Below are 27,957 nucleotides of genomic sequence, written 5' to 3'. Positions count from 1 at the left end.
AAATGATGTCAATTCTTATTCTTCTCGCCTGCTTGACTTTCGTTGATAAATATGAACTTGTCATCTCACGTAAGTGTGTTAATTAAATGTTAATTTTAGTTGTAATATTTTATTTAAGACTTGGGTTAAGCCGTCAGACCTGATAGCGAAAGCTAAAGTAGTGAGAGTTATTTTTTCATTGGATTTGCCCAGCAAAAAGCTTGAATTATTTAATCTACAATCCTACAAATGCATCTATTTACCCGAATAGTGTATATTTTGGTTATACCCTTGACTAAGCCTCGCTGCAGACCTTTTAGTGCACGTATAATCTATTCGATTATGTCCTCGTTATCTATTCCCATTCTATTTCCAGTAATGTTTAACTTCTAACGAATGCTTGATGACGTAACAGGGATAACATATTTCACCAGACATTCGACATCACATGGAACTGATTTGCCGTTAACACACATTCGTTAGAAGATAAAAATGAATTAAAAAAATATTTTATTGAATAACGAATACTTGTTGAATAAATATTCGACGTTGAAAATTCGGAGTCTCTTTGCCCCTTAAGGGCTGGGGTATGAACGTTTGGACAGTATTTATTGTGGGACATTAGAGCACATCAGACATATCGAATTGCATTCTGAATACGAAGAATGTCATTCTGATATCAAATAATTTTGATTTTTGAAATTCGCAATTCAATACACATTTTATGGCATATCATTCAAAATTGATATTTTTGATATTTAACAGTACTTGAAGTAAACTTTATAAATCTGATGATTTATACTTAAAGTGTATGTAGGTGGGATGAAAAGCCGACGATCAATTGAAAATTTGGACCTTTCGTATTGAAGATATGGATTTTTTTTCCCAAAACACCAAAAAAAATTAGGTCTTTTTGGGAAAACAATCCATATCTTCAATATGAAAGGTCAAAATTTTTAATTGACCGTCGGCTTTTCCTCCCTGCTACATACACTTTAAGAATATGTCATTAGATTTTTATAATTTACTTCGAGGACTGTTATATATCAAAAATTTGAAAAATATCAAATTTTTATAATTTGTCATAAAATTTGTATTATATTGTGATTTTCAAAAAATAAAAATTATTGGATATCAGAAAGACATGCTTCGTATTCAGAATGCAATTCGATAGGTCTGAGGTGCTCTCATGTCCCACAAAAAATACTGTCGAAACGCAATAAACGCTCATTTTAGATCCCTTAAGGAGGGGTATAACGTATATTTCGGTCAACACACATTCGTTAGAAGATAACAATGAATTTAAACATAATTGAAACGAATATTCTACGTCGAATATTCAGAGTCTGTATGGCTTTAAGAAAGGGGTATAACGCCTTTTGGATTTCTCTACTAGATTTGGTACCGATCGTGATGGGACTCCTTTAACCAATTATACTAAAATTAGTACCAACATTGTCCATATGATGTAATACAACTAGTACGATTAGGGTTAAAATGTATCCTCACTGGCCGGGAAAAGCCTCATATGTACATTTGGCCCTTGAATATGGATGAAGCAAACCCTTCAATATAAAGTCTACATCTAAGGCTTTATCCATGTTCAAGGGCCAAAAGTAAATATGAGTTTTTTTCCTGCACGTACTTTGGCCCTTGAACATGGATAAAGCAAACTCTTCAATATAAAGTCTACATCTACAAGGCTTTATTCATGTTCAAGGGCCAAAAGTACATATGAGGTTTTCCTGCCCATTGACGATATGTTTCCATTAGATAAAGTTTATACATTTCTCCTTACATCCCATCATGCACTATTCCTAGAACAGTTGGAGGGCCATTCAACTTTGACGCGCTATTATTAAACTGTACGCTATGAATACGCACACAACGAAAATTTAAATTTGCTTGGTTTGGGTTGCAGTTTTAAAAGCTTCCAAAATTCTCTCTACAACTCCTAATAGCTATATATTTTATAACTACAAGAAAGGCTTTCAACATTCCATATGAGTCATTCCATGTCAACTCCTGGGATGTGCACCGCAGCACCTCTTCAATTGTTTTCTTTTTCTGTGTGGTGGTAGATATTGATGAGAAAGTAAAATCCTGAAAATTTGAGCTTCATACGCTATTTTTTTTCCCGTGGCATCAATTTGAAATTTAGGGGGATCAGCGTAAAAAATGTGTCGCAACGCGAAAGACGATGTTTGGAGGTCCATAAATGTAAAAAAGAAACCCCCTACAACTTTGACAAGTATGTATCCTGGGATACTTAATTGTGTAGAGTTCAAATCTGACATCAGCAAACTTGTAACTCCTTTACTTTAAAAGATATAGGGTCCTCGAAATGCAACTTTGTCCATCCAGGACCAAACATCGGGGGGGGGGGGGTCCAATGTCAGACATTTTGCCCCCCCCCCCTCATATATGTTCACAAAAAATACCGTAATTTTGCAAGGAATGTGATATGGGCACATAAACTGCGTTATTTTAAAAATGGTGCGAGTTCATAAATCAGGAATTTGCAAATGAAACATGGCTTCATATTAAAAAATCAAGATCTTTGGTTGGTTAAGACAAAAACCTGCCGGGATGAAAAGGGTATTTTACTATACCTCATAAATATTTATTAGGTAATCCAAACATCTTATTGGTTAATAACGCCAGCGTCCGAGTACGGTATTTTGACTGCTTCCCCGCGCCTGTGCAATTACGCGCACGCGGGGAAGTAGTAAAAACTTCCGCACCCTACTACCACACGGTGTATCAACCCCACGCGTCACCGTTCCTTTTGACGTAGCATTATGCTACACAACGGCGATTCTGCAGATGCGTTTATCGTGAAAATGGCGTCTGCTGCAGTTATTTTGCCAAGATTACCGATGGATAATAACACGCGAATTTGACGTTTTATGAAACAAAATGTTATTTATGAAGTTAAAAAGAAAAATAGAAGAATATAGGTCAAAATGTAAATATTGATTGAACATAAATCCTCCAATAAAATCAGGTAAGCAAAATATTGAGCTTATTTAGCATGCCGGCCGGCACGTTGACTGGTGTGTGTTTTGACTTTTGTTTACGATTTTACCGTGATAGTGAAAATATTTATGAGGTATAGTAAAACAAATACAACATGTTTCATTTCGGGGAAGTATTCAAAACTACTGGTCCCTCGGTGTTGGATGATTTCACTACTTAGTAGTCAAATCATCCAACACCTCGGGACAAGTAGTTTTGACTACTTCCTCAAAACATGTTGTATTTGTATATTACAAGACGGAAAAATACCAGTATTCAGTAGGCCATGCGACAACAACATTGAGAAGGTTCACGCGTATTTCACTGAACGCAGATGAATGGCGCGCTTGGGCGCAACAAAGTCTCGCGCGTGTACTCGTTCATGGTGTCAAGTCACGCGGTATTGTTATGAAGTTGTTTACTTAATTTTCGTCGATGGGCCTAATCTGGGTAACCAATTTAAACAATTATAACAACTTAGAATTTTAAGTTCAAAATTTGGGACAAAGACTAATCGATAGATAAAGGTTGAAATTACTTGTCTGGCTAAAAATTGGAATGATTAAAGCGTTAAGACAGAAAATATCCGGGTTAGAAGTCCTTAGCAACGAAAATAAATTTGAAGGTAAAGCAAACGCAAAAATCACGAATTCTAACGACAAAAGTAGACAAAATGGAAATCAAGTAGAGAATTGTAGAGTTATTTGTAAATTGCCCAAGATGATTGGCTATACATAATACGATACATTTCAAATCGAAATTTTCCGCGGAAAGGTAAAAAGCATACCCAAGAGTGCGACGGTCATTTTTGCAAAAGTCGCGTACGTTAATAATTTGACCTTTAACGGAAAACGCGCATGATGGCCCTCCGACTGAGAAGTCTCATACTGACCAAGGGCGGTAACAAGGAAGATCTCCCGGGAAATACGACTGTATTGGACATAATTTTTTCTGCTTGAGTTTAATACTCCACATTTGTTTTCACTTTTGATCATGTCCAGTGTGTGATGAAGGTGAATACAGTTGTGCTGATGGTCAAACTTGTATTCCTGGAGAGTGGCGCTGCGATTACAATAATGACTGTGGTGACAACAGTGATGAAGTTGATGGATGTGTCTGCGATCCAAGCATTGAATTCAATTGCACTTCTGGTGGATGCATCAATGGTACTTGGCTGTGTGATGGTGAATCAGACTGCTTTAATGGCAGTGATGAAGCAGCAGATTTATGTGTCTACATAACTGAAACACCCTCAACTGAAGACATGTTTACTGAACTGACAATATTTGAAGGCATGACCACTGGGTATTTGGAAAGCGATATTTTTGCCAAAACACCAATATCTGAAGCACCTGGTGAGGCTTTTAGGATGACCCATAGAAGAATTATTTCTTTATGACCTCACTTTTCAAGTGCAATTCCTACTCACGAAGTGCAACTTTGAGTGGTTGAGGTTGCTTTTTATCACGAATATCCCTGCAATGCTATAAAAGTAATCATGGTAATGTAAAAGTAAAATAGTAAATAATAGGTCTATAATCAAGACAACATGCAAACAATACTGCAAGTTGGTGGGCAGTTATGGGTAATGGGTAAGCTGAATTCAGGGTGGGCAAAATAATTTATTGGATGGGAATTTAGTTTACATGTTATTTACCTCCCTGAATGTAGCAATTAAAAGAGGTCCGCTACTGTTCAGAGAATTAGGACCATTCTAAAATGAATGCCCTATAGATGAATGGATGATATCAGGAAACCTAGTTTAGCCAAAAATGAAGGTGAATTTTAGAATTTACCGAACTAGTGCAGAAAATGTTACTTTGGCCTGAAACATGTTGTTTTAAGGGGCTGGAACGTCCCCCATAGAAAAATTCAGGGGCGCATCCCCTCTGTCTCACGCTTCCTCCGCTTCGAACTATATTCACCAATGAACAATAATTTAATTAAGTTATTTTTTATCATATAACCCAAGTTCGGGATCATTTTTTTGCATACAGCATCAGAATGCTACTTTGATCCACTTGGGCGTGACTACCGTGGTAGAGTTAATCAAACCATACATGGCACGGAATGTCAATCATGGACAGCACAATATCCCCACGAACACGACAGAACACCAGAAAACTTTCCGGACACTGGTCTTGGTGAACACAACTATTGTCGTAATCCGGATAATGAGCATGGGCCTTGGTGTTACACTGCAGAACCGGGAATTCGATGGGTATACTGTCTCGTCCATAAGTGCAGTAAGTGTGTATTGGGCTATTCCAGTTTAAATCCATGCACCTATTCAGGTAAATTCTGGCCATAATTATTTAAAGTTCCGTTGCCCCAAAACGTGAAAACAAAATGCTAAAAATGTTATCAAGTGATATCAATGATATAATATCATTTTATTGCCGTGTTTCACTAACTTCAGCATGTCATGTTAAGTATGCTAAATTCAGCAGTGTTCAATAATGTGTTTAACCATATTTTCACGGCTCATATTAGAACTGCGTTCAATTTTAAAATCAATTTGGCATACAATAAACCATTCGTGAATAATGATAATTCATTAAGGGGTGTAGTTACTTTTTGTCACTTTGTTACTTTTATGATGTGTTTATCTGTTTTATCTGGTTTATCAATGCTGCCGAAGCAATATCACTTTGAGAAATATCATGGCACTGGATAGATAATATACTACACTTAAAACTACATTTATAGGTTTACCGTGCTCTAACTTTAATCCCCATGAAATGTGAAGGAATATTAATGCAGGGAAACGGACCTTTCTGCTGATATTAAATGTAATTATGAAGTCATGAGTATTTGTCAATTTAAGCATAGGATTCTTACTTCATAAATTTGTTTATTCCGAACATCGGTGTATTTGTATATGTAATTTTATAATTGCAAAATAATTAATATCATATATGTACTTGTATGTACTTGTATGCTGCAGGGCCTCCTTGGAAATCAGTGTATTAACATTGAAGGGGCTACCCTGCCTAAAGAAAGAATTAATAAAATACAATATAGTAAGCCAAAGAATTAAGGTACCCGTTATGTTCACCCCTGTATATCCTAAACAAAAACAAGCAGCCAGTACCTGTATTTTTAGCTCTGATTTAAGACCTTATTCGTTGAAATTGGTTGAGAAAAAAGAAAAGGTGATCTAAAACCTAAGGAAGAAATGAAATCAAAAGTTGCCCTTAAGCAATGAAAGCGTGAAGCTAATTCTAACGTGCTAATCAATGGAAGCGCGGCACTGGTTCTCTTATTCGAGCATCTTGTTAGGGCCAATTCGATAACGCATTTGCTACCAAAAGCTCTATCGTTGTATGCATAGTCAAGCTAACTTGCCCGCGGACAGCCCTGGCAGACATGTCGACTATTCCCAAGTGCCCGTTTTATTCAATTGTCAATTTAAAACGCATGCATTGTCGCATGCTTTACTGACGAATTCTAAGGCATGATGCGATCGATATGACTTAACGGCTGTTTCGGGCAATGTCTTTGGCCGCGCTTTGCAAATCACCTCTACAGCTCTGCGTTCTCCTTTTTAAATTTGCATATGCAACATCAAGATCATATTCACATTTACAAAATATTGTATAAAATTCTCATAACACAAATGTAATTTAGAATTAACAGAAAACCTATGTTCTATTTTATTTACATATATGATTGGTACGTAATTGTTTTCTTACTAAATGTTTTCACTCGTAGTAAAACTTATTGAAAAGTATTGAATTTGCTAAAATAATGTTTTACCTGCCCCAGCTACTTAAATAATTCACCACATAAACCTGATATATGAGAATATGATTGTTTTACATTTTACCAATGTTTCTCAGAGAACCGCAAAGACCCTTTTATCTTTAGATGCAAAAACGGTGAAAGCATCTTTGCTGGCTTCCAATGCGATGGAGAGGCTGATTGCCAAGATAGGACGGATGAACAAAATTGTGGTAAGTATCATAGAGCAAATTTCTATGTTTATCGTTATTATGTTAAATCTCTCCATTCTGTTTTGAATCCCCAAAACTATGATTGTGCTCATTCGTTTGTCACCACTATTACTACTACTATAATTCTATTACTATAGGATCTTGTGTCATTGCAATCACCATTTTAGCCAAAAATGCTGGTGTCACTTTTAGCAACTTCTCTCGTTTCAAGAGCACATTTCAAATCTATTTCTATTTGCCCAAGATTAGGCACATTGATAAGAACATTTTTACAAAATCATGCTAAACAATATTATTCATGCTGTTCTATCTATGAAACTGACTATGGAAAATGCACTCTTGTCTTTGCTACATGATAATTTCCTTCCCTGATCAGTACGACGGCAACTTCGTGTCCTCTTTTGTTCGACAGAAAATGTTTACGGTGTTACATAACACAATGGTGAAAATTTAGCCGGCAAACGCGTTTTAGCAAAATATCTCCAGAAATGGAAGACACGGATCGTTTTCTGCTTAAATTACGTACCATGACCACGGCTAAGATGACGATTATTCGTGAAAGCAACAAATATTTGTTTCTAAGTTAAATTATATGGAAAATATCGAAGCTTGAACATACCCAAAGTAGAAGGAAAAATGAGAAAGAATGCGTGTCACAATCACAAAAACGTTCATATCATCAAGCAAGAAAAAGCGCGGGTGTCAAAACGGGTGTCATGTTAGATAATAACTGAAGTTAGCTTGTCTGAAAAATTCATGGAATTTGGTAGCTTTATATTCCTAATCTTGTATTGAACATGTAGAAATATTGGCTTTCAGAGTGTCTTTGTGCGTGACAAGAGCTATTGTCACGCGATCAGAAATAGTATACACGAGTGACTCACTGAGTGAGAATAAGATTGCTTTAAAACCGAACCTATAGAACCGCTATAATCCTATAGGTTTTATATTTTTGTTAAAGCTATAATAATACGATTTAAAATCATTTGAAGCAAACAATAATGAGGTAAAATGAAAGAAAAGAAAACACTAATTACTTTAATGTCTTAATAAGACATCAAAGAGGCTCTTAAATTTGACTGATTACAAGTATAAGTAGGGTAAGCCTGGGGTGTAAGTTGGGACATGAGTACAAATTAAAAATATGTCAAAAAATCAGATTAAAAAAAAAAAATCATTCGTTCATTTATCTCATGATTTGATAAACGATTAAAGAAACATTACAGGGAAGACAGTATGGTATAAAAACCGAATTGCATTGATATTTCAAAATAGTTATAAATGACCGGCCAATACACAAACATACACACCCCACACATATTAACAAGACAAGAGAGAAAATAAGATTCGAACTTTCACCCTCTCGCACTAAAAACAAAAGTGATAACCACTACACCACCACAACCTGCCATAAAATAATTGTGCTTTTTTGCAACCTTGTTTCTCATTAGTGTCTCACTCAATAACAATCTTTTTAAAACTGATTGCACTTCAGCAAAATGAGGTGATATTACTTTTTATATTGTCTCCAATATTTTGTAAGACAAGGCAGTGTTTTAATACATAAACAGTACTAGACGATTATTAATCGAGATATGGACAGAGCCGGCTGCTAATTTTAGCTAATTGTCCTGATGAGCCTGGTCACCAATGGTCACGCATGATTACGACACTAGGCCTCTTTGTAAGCAACTTTTGAACCTACGACTCGATTATTATTACACCAATTATTTTCGCTGAAAATTCATTACAAGCTGAAGTTAGTTAATGTCTATCATTACAGAAAAGTATTTACCCGGCGTTCCCTCACAGTCGTAGATATAACCATTTGAGTGATCGTGACATGGTTTTCCCCCTCATTTTAAAGCTACTTCGCGCAACATAAACAATAATTCAACTTTTATATGTTATTGTTTGCTTTATATCTTATCTATGGGCTCAATACGAACATTAAGCGAGAAATGATTCGCGTATTACAATTTTTGAGTGTTTTCCAAAGAGCCGTACTTGCCGACTTGTTTTCACTTTGTTACGTAAAAGCAGAGGTCACGCCGGTAAAAATTTACCTGAAGTGAGCTAAGTTGCCGTCGTACCGTGATTTAACACGCTCAAAACACTTATGCCAGAACCATTACTTACACAAAGAATATTGAGCTATTATAACTCCCGACCTTGAACATTTCCACTGGCTACCTGTTCACTTTCGGAATCAATTCGCTGACTTAGTGCACATTAGTATCCATTGGTTACTGGTTCAGTCGTGGGCTCATACACCTATTCCGAATTATGATATGCCTTAGGAAGTCGGAAGTCGGAAATATTGAATTAGAAATACAGCCAAACAAAGGAAATATTGTTTCCTTCTTGTTTTGAAAACTCTTTAACTGCTCACATCTTTTGTACTGCTTGTCCAATTTCAATGGAGTTTTCTGCAAACTGAAAATTTGGGCACATGGGGAAGGGTCATGTGCCCTAATCGATTTGAAGATTTAGACAATACCATAGGAAAATTGCCGAAAACAACCTTTTCCCCACCCAACTCCCATCAGGCCTGGTGCCCCCAATCATGGTCGGACTGCCCTTTAATTTATGAGAATTGTGAACATTTTAAAAACAAAACTGAGAACTTATTTCTACTCTATTCTATGAATAATGTTTTTACCCATCACAGCGCCTCATAACAGTTCTGTTGAAATGAACTGGTGCTTTCTAAATGTTTGATTGATTGAATATCATTCTCTTATCTTTTTGTTTTCTTTCTGCCGTATTTTTACGATTTCTTCTTTCCGTTTATCGTTCCATCATTTGTCCATCATGTTTATCTTTGTCTCAAGTTGATTTAATTACAATCTAGTCAACTGGACTTACTATTTTTGACTGGCGACATTTCACATCCTATCCTGGATGCTTCCTAAAGCCGTCTGATTTTTCGGCGGCGATTGGTCAATGACCCGTGACGGGGCCACAAAACTGAGACGTCGAAGGATCTTTTGGATAGCAGAACTGTAGGCCCCGCCAAGTTGTGGCGTAGACCTCCTCCTCTGTTCAGAGATGGCTCCTCCCGCTTCACATAAACAGCCTCTTTCACACCTCTCTCAAACCACCGCGATTCTCTGTCCAATATGACAACATCCTTGTTATCGAATGTGTGGTTGGTACTGTATGCTGATACATGCGCTTAGCCAGCGGTTGCTTAGTTTCCCTATACAAGTCCTTGCACCCATTGTCTGTACATGGGATAGCATAGACAATGTTGTTCTGTTTGTCTTTCGGGACCTTGTCCTTAGGGTGAACTAGTTTTTGCCTCAGTGTGTTGGTGGGCTTAAAGGAGACGGGGATTTGATATCCTCGAAAAATTCTGCAAAATTTCTCGGAGAGATCTGACACATAGGGATGGTGACGTTTTTCGTCGTTTCTCTTCCCCTGCTGATGCAGTATGTGAAGCGTCGTCCTTTGTTGGCGAGTTTGACTTATGAAGCGCTTTCTCAAAGGTCCATTTGCGATAGCTACAAGCACCAAGTGCAGATTTCAAATGCTTGTGTTCCTTGGTCTTAGCGTCCTCATTCGATGAAATAGTGTCCGCACGATGGAATAGCGTTTTGATAACCCCTAGTTTATGGACAAAGGGGTGGTGAGATTCAAATAGGAGATATTGGTCCGTGTGAGTGTCTTTTCTGTACACAGAAGTGACTCCATTCTCCATTACTTTGGATACTGACAAGGCAATCCAGAAAGCGAGTTTTCCGTCCTTGGGTTCCTCCTGCGTAAACTTGATGTGTTGGTTGACGTTGGTGATGTGCGCGAAAAATGAAACAAGCTGATTTTCCTTGATCTTAACCCATGTATCATCCACATAACGGAATCAGTACGATGGCACTGTACCGGTATAAGGCTCAGCGTTCAAAGCGCTCCATAAATAAGTTCACAACTATCGGAGAAACCGGGGAACATGGCGTTGTGTGTAGAAGTTTCCGTTGTACACAAAATATGTAGTTATAAGTTATAAGTGAACACACTTGACCCGGATTAAGCTTTGTTCTTTCGCTTAACGTTCTTTCGCTTAAACTCCTTCACAACATCAACGACTTCATCCGGTGGAACACACGTGAAGAGGGCAGACACGTCTATTTGCCCAAGATTAGGCACATTGATAAGAACATTTTTACAAAATCATGCTAAACAATATTATTCATGCTGTTCTATCTATGAAACTGACTATGGAAAATGCACTCTTGTCTTTGCTACATGATAATTTCCTTCCCTGATCAGTACGACGGCAACTTCGTGTCCTCTTTTGTTCGACAGAAAATGTTTACGGTGTTACATAACACAATGGTGAAAATTTAGCCGGCAAACGCGTTTTAGCAAAATATCTCCAGAAATGGAAGACACGGATCGTTTTCTGCTTAAATTACGTACCATGACCACGGCTAAGATGACGATTATTCGTGAAAGCAACAAATATTTGTTTCTAAGTTAAATTATATGGAAAATATCGAAGCTTGAACATACCCAAAGTAGAAGGAAAAATGAGAAAGAATGCGTGTCACAATCACAAAAACGTTCATATCATCAAGCAAGAAAAAGCGCGGGTGTCAAAACGGGTGTCATGTTAGATAATAACTGAAGTTAGCTTGTCTGAAAAATTCATGGAATTTGGTAGCTTTATATTCCTAATCTTGTATTGAACATGTAGAAATATTGGCTTTCAGAGTGTCTTTGTGCGTGACAAGAGCTATTGTCACGCGATCAGAAAAATAGTATACACGAGTGACTCACTGAGTGAGAATAAGATTGCTTTAAAACCGAACCTATAGAACCGCTATAATCCTATAGGTTTTATATTTTTGTTAAAGCTATAATAATACGATTTAAAATCATTTGAAGCAAACAATAATGAGGTAAAATGAAAGAAAAAGAAAACACCAATTACTTTAATGTCTTAATAAGACATCAAAGAGGCTCTTAAATTTGACTGATTACAAGTATAAGTAGGGTAAGCCTGGGGTGTAAGTTGGGACATGAGTACAAATTAAAAATATGTCAAAAAATCAGATTAAAAAAAAAAAATCATTCGTTCATTTATCTCATGATTTGATAAACGATTAAAGAAACATTACAGGGAAGACAGTATGGTATAAAAACCGAATTGCATTGATATTTCAAAATAGTTATAAATGACCGGCCAATACACAAACATACACACCCCACACATATTAACAAGACAAGAGAGAAAATAAGATTCGAACTTTCACCCTCTCGCACTAAAAACAAAAGTGATAACCACTACACCACCACAACCTGCCATAAAATAATTGTGCTTTTTTGCAACCTTGTTTCTCATTAGTGTCTCACTCAATAACAATCTTTTTAAAACTGATTGCACTTCAGCAAAATGAGGTGATATTACTTTTTATATTGTCTCCAATATTTTGTAAGACAAGGCAGTGTTTTAATACATAAACAGTACTAGACGATTATTAATCGAGATATGGACAGAGCCGGCTGCTAATTTTAGCTAATTGTCCTGATGAGCCTGGTCACCAATGGTCACGCATGATTACGACACTAGGCCTCTTTGTAAGCAACTTTTGAACCTACGACTCGATTATTATTACACCAATTATTTTCGCTGAAAATTCATTACAAGCTGAAGTTAGTTAATGTCTATCATTACAGAAAAGTATTTACCCGGCGTTCCCTCACAGTCGTAGATATAACCATTTGAGTGATCGTGACATGGTTTTCCCCCTCATTTTAAAGCTACTTCGCGCAACATAAACAATAATTCAACTTTTATATGTTATTGTTTGCTTTATATCTTATCTATGGGCTCAATACGAACATTAAGCGAGAAATGATTCGCGTATTACAATTTTTTTTTTTTTTCCAAAGAGCCGTACTTGCCGACTTGTTTTCACTTTGTTACGTAAAAGCAGAGGTCACGCCGGTAAAAATTTACCTGAAGTGAGCTAAGTTGCCGTCGTACCGTGATTTAACACGCTCAAAACACTTATGCCAGAACCATTACTTACACAAAGAATATTGAGCTATTATAACTCCCGACCTTGAACATTTCCACTGGCTACCTGTTCACTTTCGGAATCAATTCGCTGACTTAGTGCACATTAGTATCCATTGGTTACTGGTTCAGTCGTGGGCTCATACACCTATTCCGAATTATGATATGCCTTAGGAAGTCGGAAGTCGGAAATATTGAATTAGAAATACAGCCAAACAAAGGAAATATTGTTTCCTTCTTGTTTTGAAAACTCTTTAACTGCTCACATCTTTTGTACTGCTTGTCCAATTTCAATGGAGTTTTCTGCAAACTGAAAATTTGGGCACATGGGGAAGGGTCATGTGCCCTAATCGATTTGAAGATTTAGACAATACCATAGGAAAATTGCCGAAAACAACCTTTTCCCCACCCAACTCCCATCAGGCCTGGTGCCCCCAATCATGGTCGGACTGCCCTTTAATTTATGAGAATTGTGAACATTTTAAAAACAAAACTGAGAACTTATTTCTACTCTATTCTATGAATAATGTTTTTACCCATCACAGCGCCTCATAACAGTTCTGTTGAAATGAACTGGTGCTTTCTAAATGTTTGATTGATTGAATATCATTCTCTTATCTTTTTGTTTTCTTTCTGCCGTATTTTTACGATTTCTTCTTTCCGTTTATCGTTCCATCATTTGTCCATCATGTTTATCTTTGTCTCAAGTTGATTTAATTACAATCTAGTCAACTGGACTTACTATTTTTGACTGGCGACATTTCACATCCTATCCTGGATGCTTCCTAAAGCCGTCTGATTTTTCGGCGGCGATTGGTCAATGACCCGTGACGGGGCCACAAAACTGAGACGTCGAAGGATCTTTTGGATAGCAGAACTGTAGGCCCCGCCAAGTTGTGGCGTAGACCTCCTCCTCTGTTCAGAGATGGCTCCTCCCGCTTCACATAAACAGCCTCTTTCACACCTCTCTCAAACCACCGCGATTTCTTGTCCAATATGACAACATCCTTGTTATCGAATGTGTGGTTGGTACTGTATGCTGATACATGCGCTTAGCCAGCGGTTGCTTAGTTTCCCTATACAAGTCCTTGCACCCATTGTCTGTACATGGGATAGCATAGACAATGTTGTTCTGTTTGTCTTTCGGGACCTTGTCCTTAGGGTGAACTAGTTTTTGCCTCAGTGTGTTGGTGGGCTTAAAGGAGACGGGGATTTGATATCCTCGAAAAATTCTGCAAAATTTCTCGGAGAGATCTGACACATAGGGGATGGTGACGTTTTTTCGTCGTTTCTCTTCCCCTGCTGATGCAGTATGTGAAGCGTCGTCCTTTGTTGGCGAGTTTGACTTATGAAGCGCTTTCTCAAAGGTCCATTTGCGATAGCTACAAGCACCAAGTGCAGATTTCAAATGCTTGTGTTCCTTGGTCTTAGCGTCCTCATTCGATGAAATAGTGTCCGCACGATGGAATAGCGTTTTGATAACCCCTAGTTTATGGACAAAGGGGTGGTGAGATTCAAATAGGAGATATTGGTCCGTGTGAGTGTCTTTTCTGTACACAGAAGTGACTCCATTCTCCATTACTTTGGATACTGACAAGGCAATCCAGAAAGCGAGTTTTCCGTCCTTGGGTTCCTCCTGCGTAAACTTGATGTGTTGGTTGACGTTGGTGATGTGCGCGAAAAATGAAACAAGCTGATTTTCCTTGATCTTAACCCATGTATCATCCACATAACGGAATCAGTACGATGGCACTGTACCGGTATAAGGCTCAGCGTTCAAAGCGCTCCATAAATAAGTTCACAACTATCGGAGAAACCGGGGAACATGGCGTTGTGTGTAGAAGTTTCCGTTGTACACAAAATATGTAGTTATAAGTTATAAGTGAACACACTTGACCCGGATTAAGCTTTGTTCTTTCGCTTAACGTTCTTTCGCTTAAACTCCTTCACAACATCAACGACTTCATCCGGTGGAACACACGTGAAGAGGGCAGACACGTCGTATGATGTAATAGTCTCCCCTTCTTCCAACTGAAAGTCCTTGATTTTATCAACAAAGTCTTTAGAATTAACAACGTGGTGTTTCGACTTACCGACCAATGGACCGATTATGTATGCTAGGTGTTTGGCAACATAGTACGTAACAGAGTCTATGCTGCTTACGATCAGTCGTAAGGGGGCGTGCTGTTTGTGGATCTTTGGTAGCCCGTAGAATTTAGGAACCGACTCCCCCGGGGTATAATTTATTTTTAAATATCTGTCAATAACCTCCGATTTCTCAAGCTGCTGAAGACAATCGATCACTTTCTTTTTATATCCACTGATGGGGTCTCTTTTGAGGAGTTCATAGGTCTTAGAATCACTCAAGAATTCACTCACTTTCTTGTCATAATCAACCTTGTCCAACACAACGGACATAGTATTATCTTTGTCCATATTTCTTTGCTTCTTTCCCTTGACTTTTAAAATAAATTTGACTGTTGTATAGTTACTTGTCCATTTCTTTTGCTGTGTCGTGCAGATCCCGAGTGTTACACGCCTGCAGCAATACCAGGCAAAGATTACCGGGGGTATGTGGCGGTTGCAAGATCATTCAGAACTTGCCAAAAATGGACTTCTCAATATCCACACCAGCATTCCGTGACACCAGATAACTACCCTGGAACTGGTCTTGGTGATCATAACTATTGTCGTAACCCTAATGACGAATTAGAGGGACCTTGGTGTTACACAACAGATCCGAGAAAAATATATGAGTTTTGCAATGTCGGTGAACCAAGGATGTCTTGCAATGACGTTGGTAATTTCAATATCTGGTTATATTATTCTCTTTTTCAAAACCTCTTAGATCATGTAGATAGCGATAACCAATCAAAGCAAACGAAATGCGAAAATGCGAACCTTGAAATATGGGATATGAACTATATAGGTTAATAATGCGCATAACCTGTTGCTCGAGATTGTACAAACTTATGCACTTGTACTGTGATATTGATGCGTCTAATGCACTCCCCCTGAGGGGCTCGTACATTAGAGGCATCAACATCTCAGTACGCGTGCATTATGTTTTACAATTTCTCAAGAAGTGATAGGCATTTATTTTTTTAACATATAAGTACAGCTTGTCTAAAAACAATTGTGCAAGTGGAAAGCGCCATCTTTGGCAATTAGAGTACTGTCGGACATGATGCTTACATCAACGTCAAGGGAACAGTTCTACCGTTTATTTCATTCGTTTTATTTTCAGCAATCCAGAGATCTGCTTCACTAAACAATATGTATGAAAACCCTTTTGTGCCACTTTTTAGAAAATTTAATAGAATGTAATATCCAATTGCTCAGTAAAATTTCAAACGTATACGAAATACAATATTTTGTTGGCATGATATTATTATTTGTTTGTCTTTTAACATGTCTTGAGTGACAAAGAGAACAGCACTTACCATGATAAAATCATTGACATGTACATGTATTTAGTTTTACAGCATTACAGCAGAATGTGAAATATTCATTCATCTTTTTATCTGTTTCAAGTCGAAAAAGAGAACCATTACACCTGTATCATGATAAAACAGTAAAAACAATATTGTATTGTTGTGTGATCGATGCATTGTTTTGGTTTTACGAAGGAACTCTTGATAAACCCTTTCGTTGTTAACTAAACATATCTCGAGACTAAAACAAGCTAATTAAACAGAACAAACGTCATTTGGAAGCTAGGACTACGCTCGCGATGGTGATGTAAGCATCATGTTACAACATCTTTTTCTAATTGCCAAAGAGGGTACTTCGCTTTTTACTTGCACATTTTTGAGACAGGCTGTAGATGAACTAATTCTACTTAATCGACTAAAAAACAACGCTTCTTGCCAAAAATTGATCATGATTGATATTGATTGAAAAAAAGCTATAAATATTTCGTAATTTAAAGAGTTTTTATGGCCATTTGCAAAAAGATAATTAATTACTGACATAAAATTTCAAAAAAGATTTAAAAAAAAATCCCGGATGACCGAATCTACCTGAAAGATATGTCCGTAGAAAAGTTGTTTATTTCTATCATATTAAAAAAAAAGTTTATAGGTTGTCGCTGATTACGATGGCCCCACATCATTCCATAAACCATTTAACAACAACACTGGGACTTTGCTGCTTCAAGAGCGCACACCCTAAAAATCCACAAATGACCATCGCAACCAGGATCAGATCCCCGAGTTTCGTACGGGTTACAACGAAACAATTAGCAGTAAGTTCCTTGTCCAGGGGAATTTCAAGTTAACTCAATTTTCCAGGAGAGCGTACTTTACCACCACCAGGGTTCGAACCCGCATCCTCTCGCACCATAGTCGAACGCATTATTGATTGAGCTAACTTGACTGCAAGATACATGTTTGAATAAAAGTTCACAACCACATTGTGTTTAGTGGATGATAAATTCAAATCTGCTCCCCATGACTATTGCAATTACACAGGGGACAAAACTATATTGTTTTGATTTTCGATTTCATGTATCAAATTACCCATCTGGGCACAGGGGGCTATAATTTAAATCAATCACGGCCAATCCGCCGTGATAAGTAATAGCCGAAGTTCTAAACGTTATAAATATTACAATGTATCACAATAGCATATACATGTACGGCTCAACCTGACATTTTTTGGCACTAGGCGGTCGGCCGGTAACGTAATACTGGTTCGACTGAAAATGTACCAGCTGAAGCTTCAGAACGTGTTAAAATGTATTCAAGTAAATTAATAAATGTTTTAATGTTTTTTGGTTCATTTTTGGTCAAATTTTTCTTCGTAGTTTTTTGCTTTCTATTTTAATGTGTTACCGGCTTTTCTTTTTCTCTTTGTCACTTTTCATTATTATGCTTGTTACTTCGTGTTCGTTCTTTATATTTTATTCTCCATTCTTCCGCATTTTTTTCTTTATTTTTTTATTTACAGTACGTACACTGCAAAAACGTTGCATAAGTGTTGTCTAACAGTACTGATTACTTTGCTTAACGTTAGACAACTGTTGGATATTTACATGTCAATTTATTTTGCTGTGCATTGCATATATGCATAATGTTACACTTCTACAACAATGCAAGGCAAAGATTATCAGCATTCCGTCACACCAGAAAACTACCCTGGAACTGGCCTTGGTGATCATAACTATTGTCGTAACCCTGATAATCAACCAAAGGGACCTTGGTGTTACACAATGGACTTTTGTAGACGATCGAAGTCTACTAATCGACGAAAAACAACCATTATCGATGATTCTTTTCGTTTATAATGTACAATTAGCTGCTTCATACCAAAAATTGATTGATTGCGATTGAAAAAAGCGAGCAAAAAGTACTAAATTTTTACAGGTTCTGGTGACTTAAATGAGTTTTCATGGCAATTTGTAAAAGTTATATGATATGAAGTTGATGTTTGTGTATGGTATATGCTTGTACCTGACAATGAACTCTTTACTTCCTTCCTGCTTTTTTACAACGAACCGGACAATAACAAGTTTGTTTTAGTCTTCATTTGCTTCTCATTCATTTTCTTCTCTTTTTTTGTCATTCTTACGCAATGGTTTCTTAATGACTTATATTTTACATTTAAGCTTAAAAACCTTAAAAGGCTTCAAAATGCGTAATGCGTTCTTTATTTTTTTATTTTTAGAAAATTTATGGTGATGTGTGCCTCAAATTACAAATTATTGTCAAATCAGTGCAGAAGAGTCTAGATATGAACATTATTTTGAGAAAGTTATAGGTTGAAACAGGATTTACCTGTAGTATTAATATTATAGTTTGTAAACGCGGAAAAAACAGAAAAAATATACCATTAACCTTTTTGGCTTGAATTTTTTTTCTGGATTTTTCAGATTATACTTGTATCACGATAAAACAGTAAAAACAACTTTTTTTTATCATTGTGTAATCGATGCATTTTTTTGATTTCACGAAGGAACGCCTGATAAGCATGATGCTATAATTAATTTACATGTACAGCCCTCTTCCCTAGTAAAAAAAGTGGCACAATTGTAATTTTACCCATTCGTTGACAAAACATATCTCGAAATTACACCAAGCAAATTGAACCGAACAAACGCCATTTGAAAACTATATAAGACTGTCCCTTGACGTTGATGTAAGCATCATGTCACAACAGTATTTTCTAATTGCCACTTGCAGAATTTTTTTGAGACAGGCTGTATATGATTCATACGAGAGCTATTCAAACAACATTGGCTTGATGGCATAATCTTAATTCACAAAGAAGGTGTCTTCCACGGGTGACTGTAGACCCTTGTTAACTAATAGACAATTATACATCATTATCTTGTAAATTATTTGAGCATATTCCATTTCGTCGTATTGTGTCACACCTGGAGAAATCAAAAATATTATCCGCTTTCACTAGGAGACATTTTTCCGTGAAAAATCTATGACTGGTTGACAAATCCGTGAAAAATCTCTCTTGGATCAAAGATTTTTCACAGATTTTTCAACCGATCACAGATTTTCAAAACAAAATGATGAAATTACAATACCCATTCCTTATTCAACCTGGTACCCTAAGCTAAACTGCCGTCAGTTTACACATGGCTCTTAACTGACTATATAGAGCAGTAAAAGATGACTATATTGATACCCTCTGTTGGTCAACGCTACATTAAGGTTCCTCCTTGTTTTCTTGCCCTGCGGGGTCATCATATATTGGAACTCCATTAGTTGCAAGTCCTTAGTATGGAAGTTTCCGGCGTCAGCCCTATGGGTTTTTTTATTGATAATAATTACCCTCAAATTAGCCAAATGTTTGAAAAAAGATTTTTATATTTTAATTATTTAAATAATTTATTTTATTCAAAAAGAAAAACGTCAAGCATTCAAACTTAAAATATTTTCTCTAAACAGTTATTTTCAAGCTATATCATTTTACCGATTCAGGGCCGGACCTCCACAACCTTCCCCATACCTCATAAAGGATTACTTATCAAGCGCTCGCATTGTGTTCCATTGTAAATTTTACCATAATTTTTCATTGATAGCTATACCATTCTCGGTTAATGATATATACAAATTACGAAAGATTTAGGTTGTCTTCCACAAGATTTAGGTCTTGTGGAAGACAAATATATATAACGTGATATGTCAAAAAGAGGCAGTTCTGGGCACGAGTTAAAACACTGCTTTTTTCAAAGCTAAGTTATGGAATTCGTAAGTTATAGTATCTGAAAACAAAATGGGATAGGTTGTCTTTTAAAGTGCCATGTTTTGTGAGAAAGAAAATCCAAGTGTAAAAATAAGTTCCAGATGAAGTTTCAAACAATTATTTTTTTGATATTATTAGCATCACAAATTTGTAAATCACCCCTAACTGTTTTTTGGATGTTTCACGGTCGTGGCCAGTAGTATCTCATATTGACATACCACGTCACATATTTTATTATGTATTACATAACTGTACATTTGTTGCATATTCCAAGATATTCCCAAGAATTGTGGTGGTCGGCTTACACAAATGTCAGGAATAATTATGACTCCGAATTATCCGTCTCCGTATCCACATTCCGCCAGATGTACATGGATTATTGACGGTCCAGAGCTAACTACAATACTCCTTAACATCACTGAATTTGTATTGCAGAATGCCAACAATGGGATGTGTAATGATTGGCTTCGGGTATGTATGTTTTACTTTAAATAAATAATAATAATAATAATAATAATAATAATAATAATAATAATAATAATAATAATAATAATAATAATAATAATAATAATAATAATAATAATATAAAAAAATAAAACAATATGGAAACTATTATTTTTATTAGTTAAAATCGAAGTGAGGTATGTGTTGGCTGGGGGTGGCTAGGGGGCGTTAAAAACGAACCACTAAGTGCGAAATGTGGATATCCAACTAGTTTGCCCCGCAGGGCTACAAAGAAGCACTAACCGCGAAATATGGATATCCAACAAGCTTAAACTATAAATTAGCCCCAGATAGACGGCAGGGCTTGAAGAATGAGGGAAATTATGGGGTAAAAGTAAAAAAAAAAAGTAGGTTTAGGGTTTAAGGTTAGGATTAGGGTTAGGAAAATCAGGAGTTCCAAAATCGGTATATTTTCGAAGATATCATCAAAAAACTGTCAAATTAGTCCCAAATGTTGTCACAGTAAAGACGACTAATTCAACAGTTTTGTGATGATTTCTTCGGAAATATACCGATTTGGAACGCCTAATTGAAATATGTTAATGAGAAAAATATGAACTTTCACATGATACCAAAATCTGCAGTTTGATGGGGTAAAGTGGAGGGATGTGGCTGTCAGATTACCCACCTTTAAAGACCCATATAGTGATCCCAGCGCAAGTGTACAAAAATTAAAATTGTTTATAAATTGCTTAAAAGTGAAGCATAAAACATTCAAATTGTCATTTGGTATTTTTGAAATGAACAATTTGGCACAAAACGACGAAAACAACAGAATTGACGAAGTTGAAGCCCCATTCAAATACATGTAGCTAATTTATATACTGTCAGTGTCAGTATATAAATTACAGATTCATGTAAAAAGTCTTATTTTATCCTAAATACACGGCTTTCGGCTGAACCACTAGCACTCTGACAATGACAAAGGTACCCCAATCTGAATTTTGATTATTTTTACGATCGTCCGGATGAGCAAATCACTGAATTGGTCTTTAAGCGTGGCGTTGCATGAAGACGAACCTTAATAAACCCCGGTTTTAGTGAAGGATGTTTAAACGTAGTGGTTTTCGGAAAATTTTCTTTGACAAATTTTAAGCACATTATTGGAAGCAAGGGCCCAACTAACATACCATCATGCAGAAGTGCCCAAGCGGGTGTTACATTATGGGCCATGACGAACGATTCAAAATATTCGAAACTTCTTTCGGTAAGGTTTGTTATTGCTGAAAATTACTTTTTCTACTTACAGATTACTCAGAACAAACGTCAGACACCAACAGAAATACAGCAAGAAGTAATTTACTGTGGCAGTTATAAATCACATACCATGGAAATTTCAGGAAATTATCTTTGGCTACAATTTATATCAAATTCATATATGGCGGCACCTGGTTTCTCAATTTACTATGAAATAGGTACGATTATGAAGATTATCATTCATCCAGGTATAAATAACTATGGAATTATTATAATCTGATCTACTGGACTTACGTTTTGTGAGTGGCAATATTTCACATCCTATCTCGGATGCATCATCAGGCCAACTGATGTTAAAGCGGCAAAAGTTCGTTGAACTGTGAAGAGGATGTTACATCACAGGTCGAAGATGAGCCAAACCTCTGAGGGATCTTCTTTATCGCTGAACAATAGGCCCCTGCCAAGTTGTGTCGTAGCCCGCCTCACCGATTGTAGTAAACCTGTTTATGGAACAGTTTGAACGGTTGGCTCTTGCATCGTATACCGGCACCCCCACCCTACGCACTGGTTTCGATATGTCGACGACACGTGGGTGAAGATTCGTAAGGATCAATGAGCCCCCTTCTTTGATCACATAAATAGTGTCAACGAACATATTAAGTTCACTCAGGAAGAACTCAAGGAAGGCCTTTTTGGACTGTTTAGTTACAGTGGAAAGTGATGGTCGCTTAGAAACATCTGTGTACAGAAAGGACAAACACACAGATCAGTACTTGTTATTTGATTCCCACCATCCACTGATTCATAAGCTCGGAGTAATACGGACGCTATTTCATAGAGCGGACACGATTCCGTCAAGTAAGAACGCAAAGGAAAAGGAACGCGAACACCTTCAGAAGGCCTTGAATCTTTGCGGATATCGCGATTGGACTTTTCACAAGGCTATCTCTCAAACCAAATCAGCTGATAAAGTGTCCACCGCACATGCGACGCAAGGTGAGGGTGAATCTAAACGCGGCAGGAATGTGACTATACCTTACGTATCTGGACTGTCGGAGAAACTTCGCAGAATTTTCAAAGATCAAGGAATTCCAGTGTCGTTCAAACCAAAGAACACCTTGCGGCAAGCGCTGGTCCATCCCAAGGACAAACAACCAAAGGACAAACAAAGCAACATTGTGTACGCAATTCAGTGCAAGGACAGTGGATGCGATGACCTTTACATAAGGAAAAGACCAAACAACTCGAGCAAAGCGCATGTACCAGCATAGGAGAGCTAGCACTGGTTGCGGAGACTCTGCGGTTTACACGCACTTAGACAGCACTAATCATTCTTTTGACAACAAGGACGTCAAGATATTAGATCGCGAAAGCAGTTGGTTTGAGAGAGGAGTCAAGGAAGCGATTTATGTTAAACGGGAGGAGCCTTCACTTAATAAGGGAGGCGGGCTACGACACAACTTGGCAGGGGCCTATTGTTCAGCGATAAAGAAGATCCCTCAGAGGTTTGGCTCATCTTTGACCTGTGATGTAACATCCTCTTCACAGGTCAACGAACTTTTGCCGCTTGAACATCAGTTGGCCTGATGATGCATCCGAGATAGGATGTGAAATATTGACACTCACAAAAACGTAAGTCAAGTAGATCAGATTATAAGAATTTCATAATGAAATAGGTACGTTATCAACTAATATCATTATAACTATTATTTTCAACCAGCTAAATTTTAACCAATACAAACTTGTATTTTGTTCATTGTTTAAATTAGTGAATACCTGTAGGATATAAGATGGAAACGTTACAAGCAACAAAAATAAATGATAACATGAAAGGTTATTTATTTACTCTGTAAAATATTAGATATTGAATTGTTTAGTCTGTGTTTCATTTGTTAAAAATATTCGTGTTGATAAGATTATTATTAAGATTTTGGACCCTACCGATATCGTAAACAATATGGATTATACATTACTCATGCCCTAATTGTCAATTTTAAGGCGAGTCGGAAGGTAGCATGACAAAGTGGTGTTTGCACTCAAATATTGACACAAATAAAAATGACACACAAGATGAATGGTCATTTCCGCCCGATGTCCATTATTTTTCTCGGAAAGGTAAAAACGCCGCAGACTTTCGTTTTGATATAACCGTTCAATGACCCATGGAAAGATAAATGCCGTTATTGGCTTCCTTGATTCCTTTCCTATAAGATCAATGTATTAGTATTAATTCTGTCCACGCGGGTGTCGACTGCAGACGACAGAATTGTACATTTTCATGACCATATTTGGAATCAGCATGAAAAATGCATTAAAATGAGTACAAACAAGCCTGGTATTGGTTCAGTGGTTCTTAAGATAGCTCTTGATATTTTGAGAAAACAGCTGAAAACTTGGACTTATTATGTTGAAGTCTATGGCTAGCACGCAGCGTATTTTAAAGAAGTACACTGATTATATTTAGTTAAATGGTTAAAACTACACAAATATGACTCCTGTCATCCCACTCAACTTAAACATTTTGGTGTATTTCTGAATAGATAACACGTCACTGGAGAAAATCCGTTCTAAAGCATCTTCCAGATCAGGTAAAGTATTGTGGGCTTTTAGCGTACTAATACAGGGTGTCTCTAAAAGTTCGGTACCATCGTAAATTATCAGTTATGATTAGTTTAATTGCTTACCCAAACAAATTGAAATTATTTTACAATTGCATCACAAGAAAATTCTCATATACTTTTCATTGTAGAATATGAGAATTTTATAATAATATCTAACGGACTCAATACAGTAATCAATACTCTATCCATGAATCTTGAAGTACTGTGTATCAAAAGTGCATTGTTACAAATGTACAACTACAGAAAGGGGATCAGTTTTTCGAAATTCAAAATAATGTGTAATGCTGCTTTATTGCCCACTAATTTATCTCTCTTTGGTTTGGGCACTGAAATACTTTAAAATACAAATTTTAGACAGAACAGTTCTTTTGGATACACCTGTATTAAATAACATGAGACTATTGCAAAATAGTTTTAATTAAATTAGAATCATAATAGTAAAACAAATATGTGACACGATCAAGGGAAATGATTCGGATGTCGCTAATATTGATTTTGAGATATTGGCAAAGAAAGTGTTTTAAAAATTCTTTTGTTTTATATTGTTTGCAATTGATAAATTGATGTAACTTAGCAAATTATAGTCGTATCAAGATGGGGTTTTCAGTTTCTGAAAGCTCTAAATGTCCTCTTAAGAAACATAATTATGTAAAACTCATTTTCGACCAGGGTCGACATGTGACTCATTCCCCTTGATCATGTCACATATAGTATCTAGGTGTTTTCATAATGGTTTAATTACTTCCTATTATAAATTATTTCCTATGTATAGCCATGATAATTGGAGTCGGTGTAGGTGTAACTACGTTGTTGGTGCTGTTATGTGTTATCGCAGTAGTTATTTATTGGAAATCGAGGTAAAGTATCACTCAAATATAGAAGTAGGTTAATGGTTTTGAACGGAAGATTCTTAAAATGTATGGAGCAAAAGCCACCGTTTTGAACATTTATCTTTTAAAACATTGTTCTGGGAAATATTTCTGATAGACTATAATAAGAAATAAATGGTAATGTAGTATCCTGTACACCCAAATAATGTGTCCGAGGCAGCAAAAGCGTGAATATTGGGTGAAGCGCAACCGACCCACTATTTTTTACTGCCGCGATTGCTATTTTATTACCAAACAATAGTGCGATTTAAAGAGAAAATATTTTTTAGTTGTTTACTTCAAGGTAGATATGCTCGATACCTCAGTACTCAACACATTTTCAACAGGAAGTGATCACATATTGGTTAGATGAATAGCAGCCTTCAATATCCGTATAGAAACCAGGGCCCAAGAAATAGGTCATTGACTTAAACAAGTTACAGGAGGAGAAATATATCTTTGAAATGGAACTGAAAAACAGATTGGAAGTAGACGAAGGTGTTGAAATCATGTATGAAGACATTAGTGATGCAGTAGCTACAAAGTCACATGAGGTGGCTGGTTTCAAAAGAAAAGGAAATCCAGACAAGCTTAGTCAAGAAACCAAACTTATGCTAAGCAAAAGGAGGGACATGGCAGCACAAAATAAACATAATACACCAGAATATAAAGAGCTATGTAAATCAGCAAGAAAGAATATGAAAACCGACATTCGCAATTTTAATACAGAGCATGTCAGAAGAGAAATGGAAAAAAACAGGAGTGAAAAAAACGGCTAAAAGAAGCTTTAGTCATAGCGAAAAATCAAATCATTCAAATGAAGCAAGAAGATGGTACCATCATTAATGAAAGAGATAGAATAATCAAAAGAGCAGAAGAATTCTACCAAGACTTATATGACAGTAAAACCCCAGTACCTGATGTAAATCTAGGTCCAGAACATGAAAAGGAATATATCCTTGATGTGGGAGCAGATGAGGTGGAAGCAGCTTTGAAGTCATTGAATAATAGAAACTCTCCAGGGCCAGATTATATCATGGCAGAAATGTTTAAGTGCCAAGTAGACACAGTCATCCAAGCATTGCAAAACTCTTTACTAAATGTATAATAACCAACACTAAACCAGCAAGTTGGAAGAGTGCTAATGATATTATTCTGCACAAAAAGGCGACACTAAAGATCTTAAAAACCAAAGATATTAAAAAGTAGCCTTCCGATAATATTGATTTTTGAAAGTGCTATGTACACAGAACGTTTGAATGGCCCCCTGGAGTCAATTGTTATAAACTTTTGGTACAAAACAAGTTCGCGGATTATCGGTTGTCCAAACTTACTGTATTTTTGGTGTACAGGCCTGTACGTACGTTTTTGGACATTTGACCCCATAGGGGTCCATTCAAACTTTCTGTGTACGCACCACTTTTACTAAAGATATCAAAAAGTAGCTTTCTCTCGCACACGTACAAACTCTTCACCAAATTGATCACAAACAGACTGACCACTCAACTGGACCAAAATCAACCTACAGAACAAGCTGCATTCAGAGGCAATTTCCCCACAATTAACCACTTACAGTCAGTGAATTAATTTGTTGAACAATTTAGGGAATGCCAATTGCCCTTATGCCTCGCTTTTAAGGATTATGAACAAGCTTTTGATTCGATAGAAAAAAAAACAATCATCCAAACCCTCAAAAACCAATGCATAAACACAATCTACATTAAAACCATACAGGAAAGCTATACCAATGCCACATACTAAGACTTCATAAGGACAGTGAACCAATTTTTATCAGAAGGGGGGTACGTCAGGGAAATACCATGTCACCCATATTGTTTGTGCTAACTTCTTACTGCATTTTTAGGTAGCTTTGTATCAAGGTGCTTACATACTGTTATTTATATCGTTGTGGTTTAAACATTTCCTATGTGCTAACAACATAATATCTTTAAAACAGTGAACAAAGTTATTCGGCTATTTCAGCTTTATTGCGTTATTTTGCTCTGCTAATGTACCAAACAGGCTGCCTGAGTGTTTTATTTGCTGCCAAAATGAAAAAAATTGAAAAGTTGGTGAAATCACAGACCCGGGTATGTTATTTCACACACCGGGTCTCTGAATTCAGAGGAGACGGTGAATTCACATCGCTCCCGAACTGAGGTAGCCGAAAGTTATGACAAAAATGGCTTGCCATGCGCGGCAAAGGTAATGCAGGAATTTAGAGCATAGCATTACAAATTGGATATGTTTTGCTTTGAAATATTGCCTTAATGACCTTTGAACCCAATTATTTTATACCCTGCAGAGCGGTTGATTTAATACTCTTTTTCCGGTGTTCCCAAATTCTTATTATTGGTAGGAAACCCTAAGCTTCAGACAGACAGCATACAGCAAACCAGCGGACTCTTCTTTGACGGACCATACGATTCAACAGACCATTCAGGGAAGTACATCAGGGAGCCCAGGAAAACACCACTGGAGTGACGATTCACAATGAAAACTCTAACATCGAGCCTTTAGCAGGAGCAAATAATGTTAATCATACGGACGACGAGGAGGGATGGGTTTATGCATGTAGGCCTATGGTA

General features: G+C 36.8%; 1 protein-coding gene across 1 annotated transcript; it reads left to right on the top strand.

Moving 5' to 3' along the window:
• Nucleotides 1–5: 5 nt before the first annotated feature.
• On the top strand, nt 6–27,957 carry LOC140138988 (uncharacterized). Its single transcript, XM_072160768.1, has 10 exons — nt 6–69; nt 3,999–4,352; nt 4,995–5,243; nt 6,840–6,953; nt 15,497–15,775; nt 20,453–20,649; nt 21,932–22,097; nt 24,420–24,467; nt 25,273–25,357; nt 27,729–27,957. Exons 1-10 carry the CDS (start codon nt 6–8, stop codon nt 27,736–27,738), a joined length of 1,566 nt encoding a protein of 521 aa, XP_072016869.1. The 3' UTR covers nt 27,739–27,957.

Source organism: Amphiura filiformis, chromosome 18 (assembly GCF_039555335.1).
Source record: "Amphiura filiformis chromosome 18, Afil_fr2py, whole genome shotgun sequence".
NCBI classification, from domain to species: domain Eukaryota; kingdom Metazoa; phylum Echinodermata; class Ophiuroidea; order Amphilepidida; family Amphiuridae; genus Amphiura; species Amphiura filiformis.
Note: the sequence above shows the minus strand (reverse complement) of the source record. Positions and strands in the feature narration are given on the sequence as shown.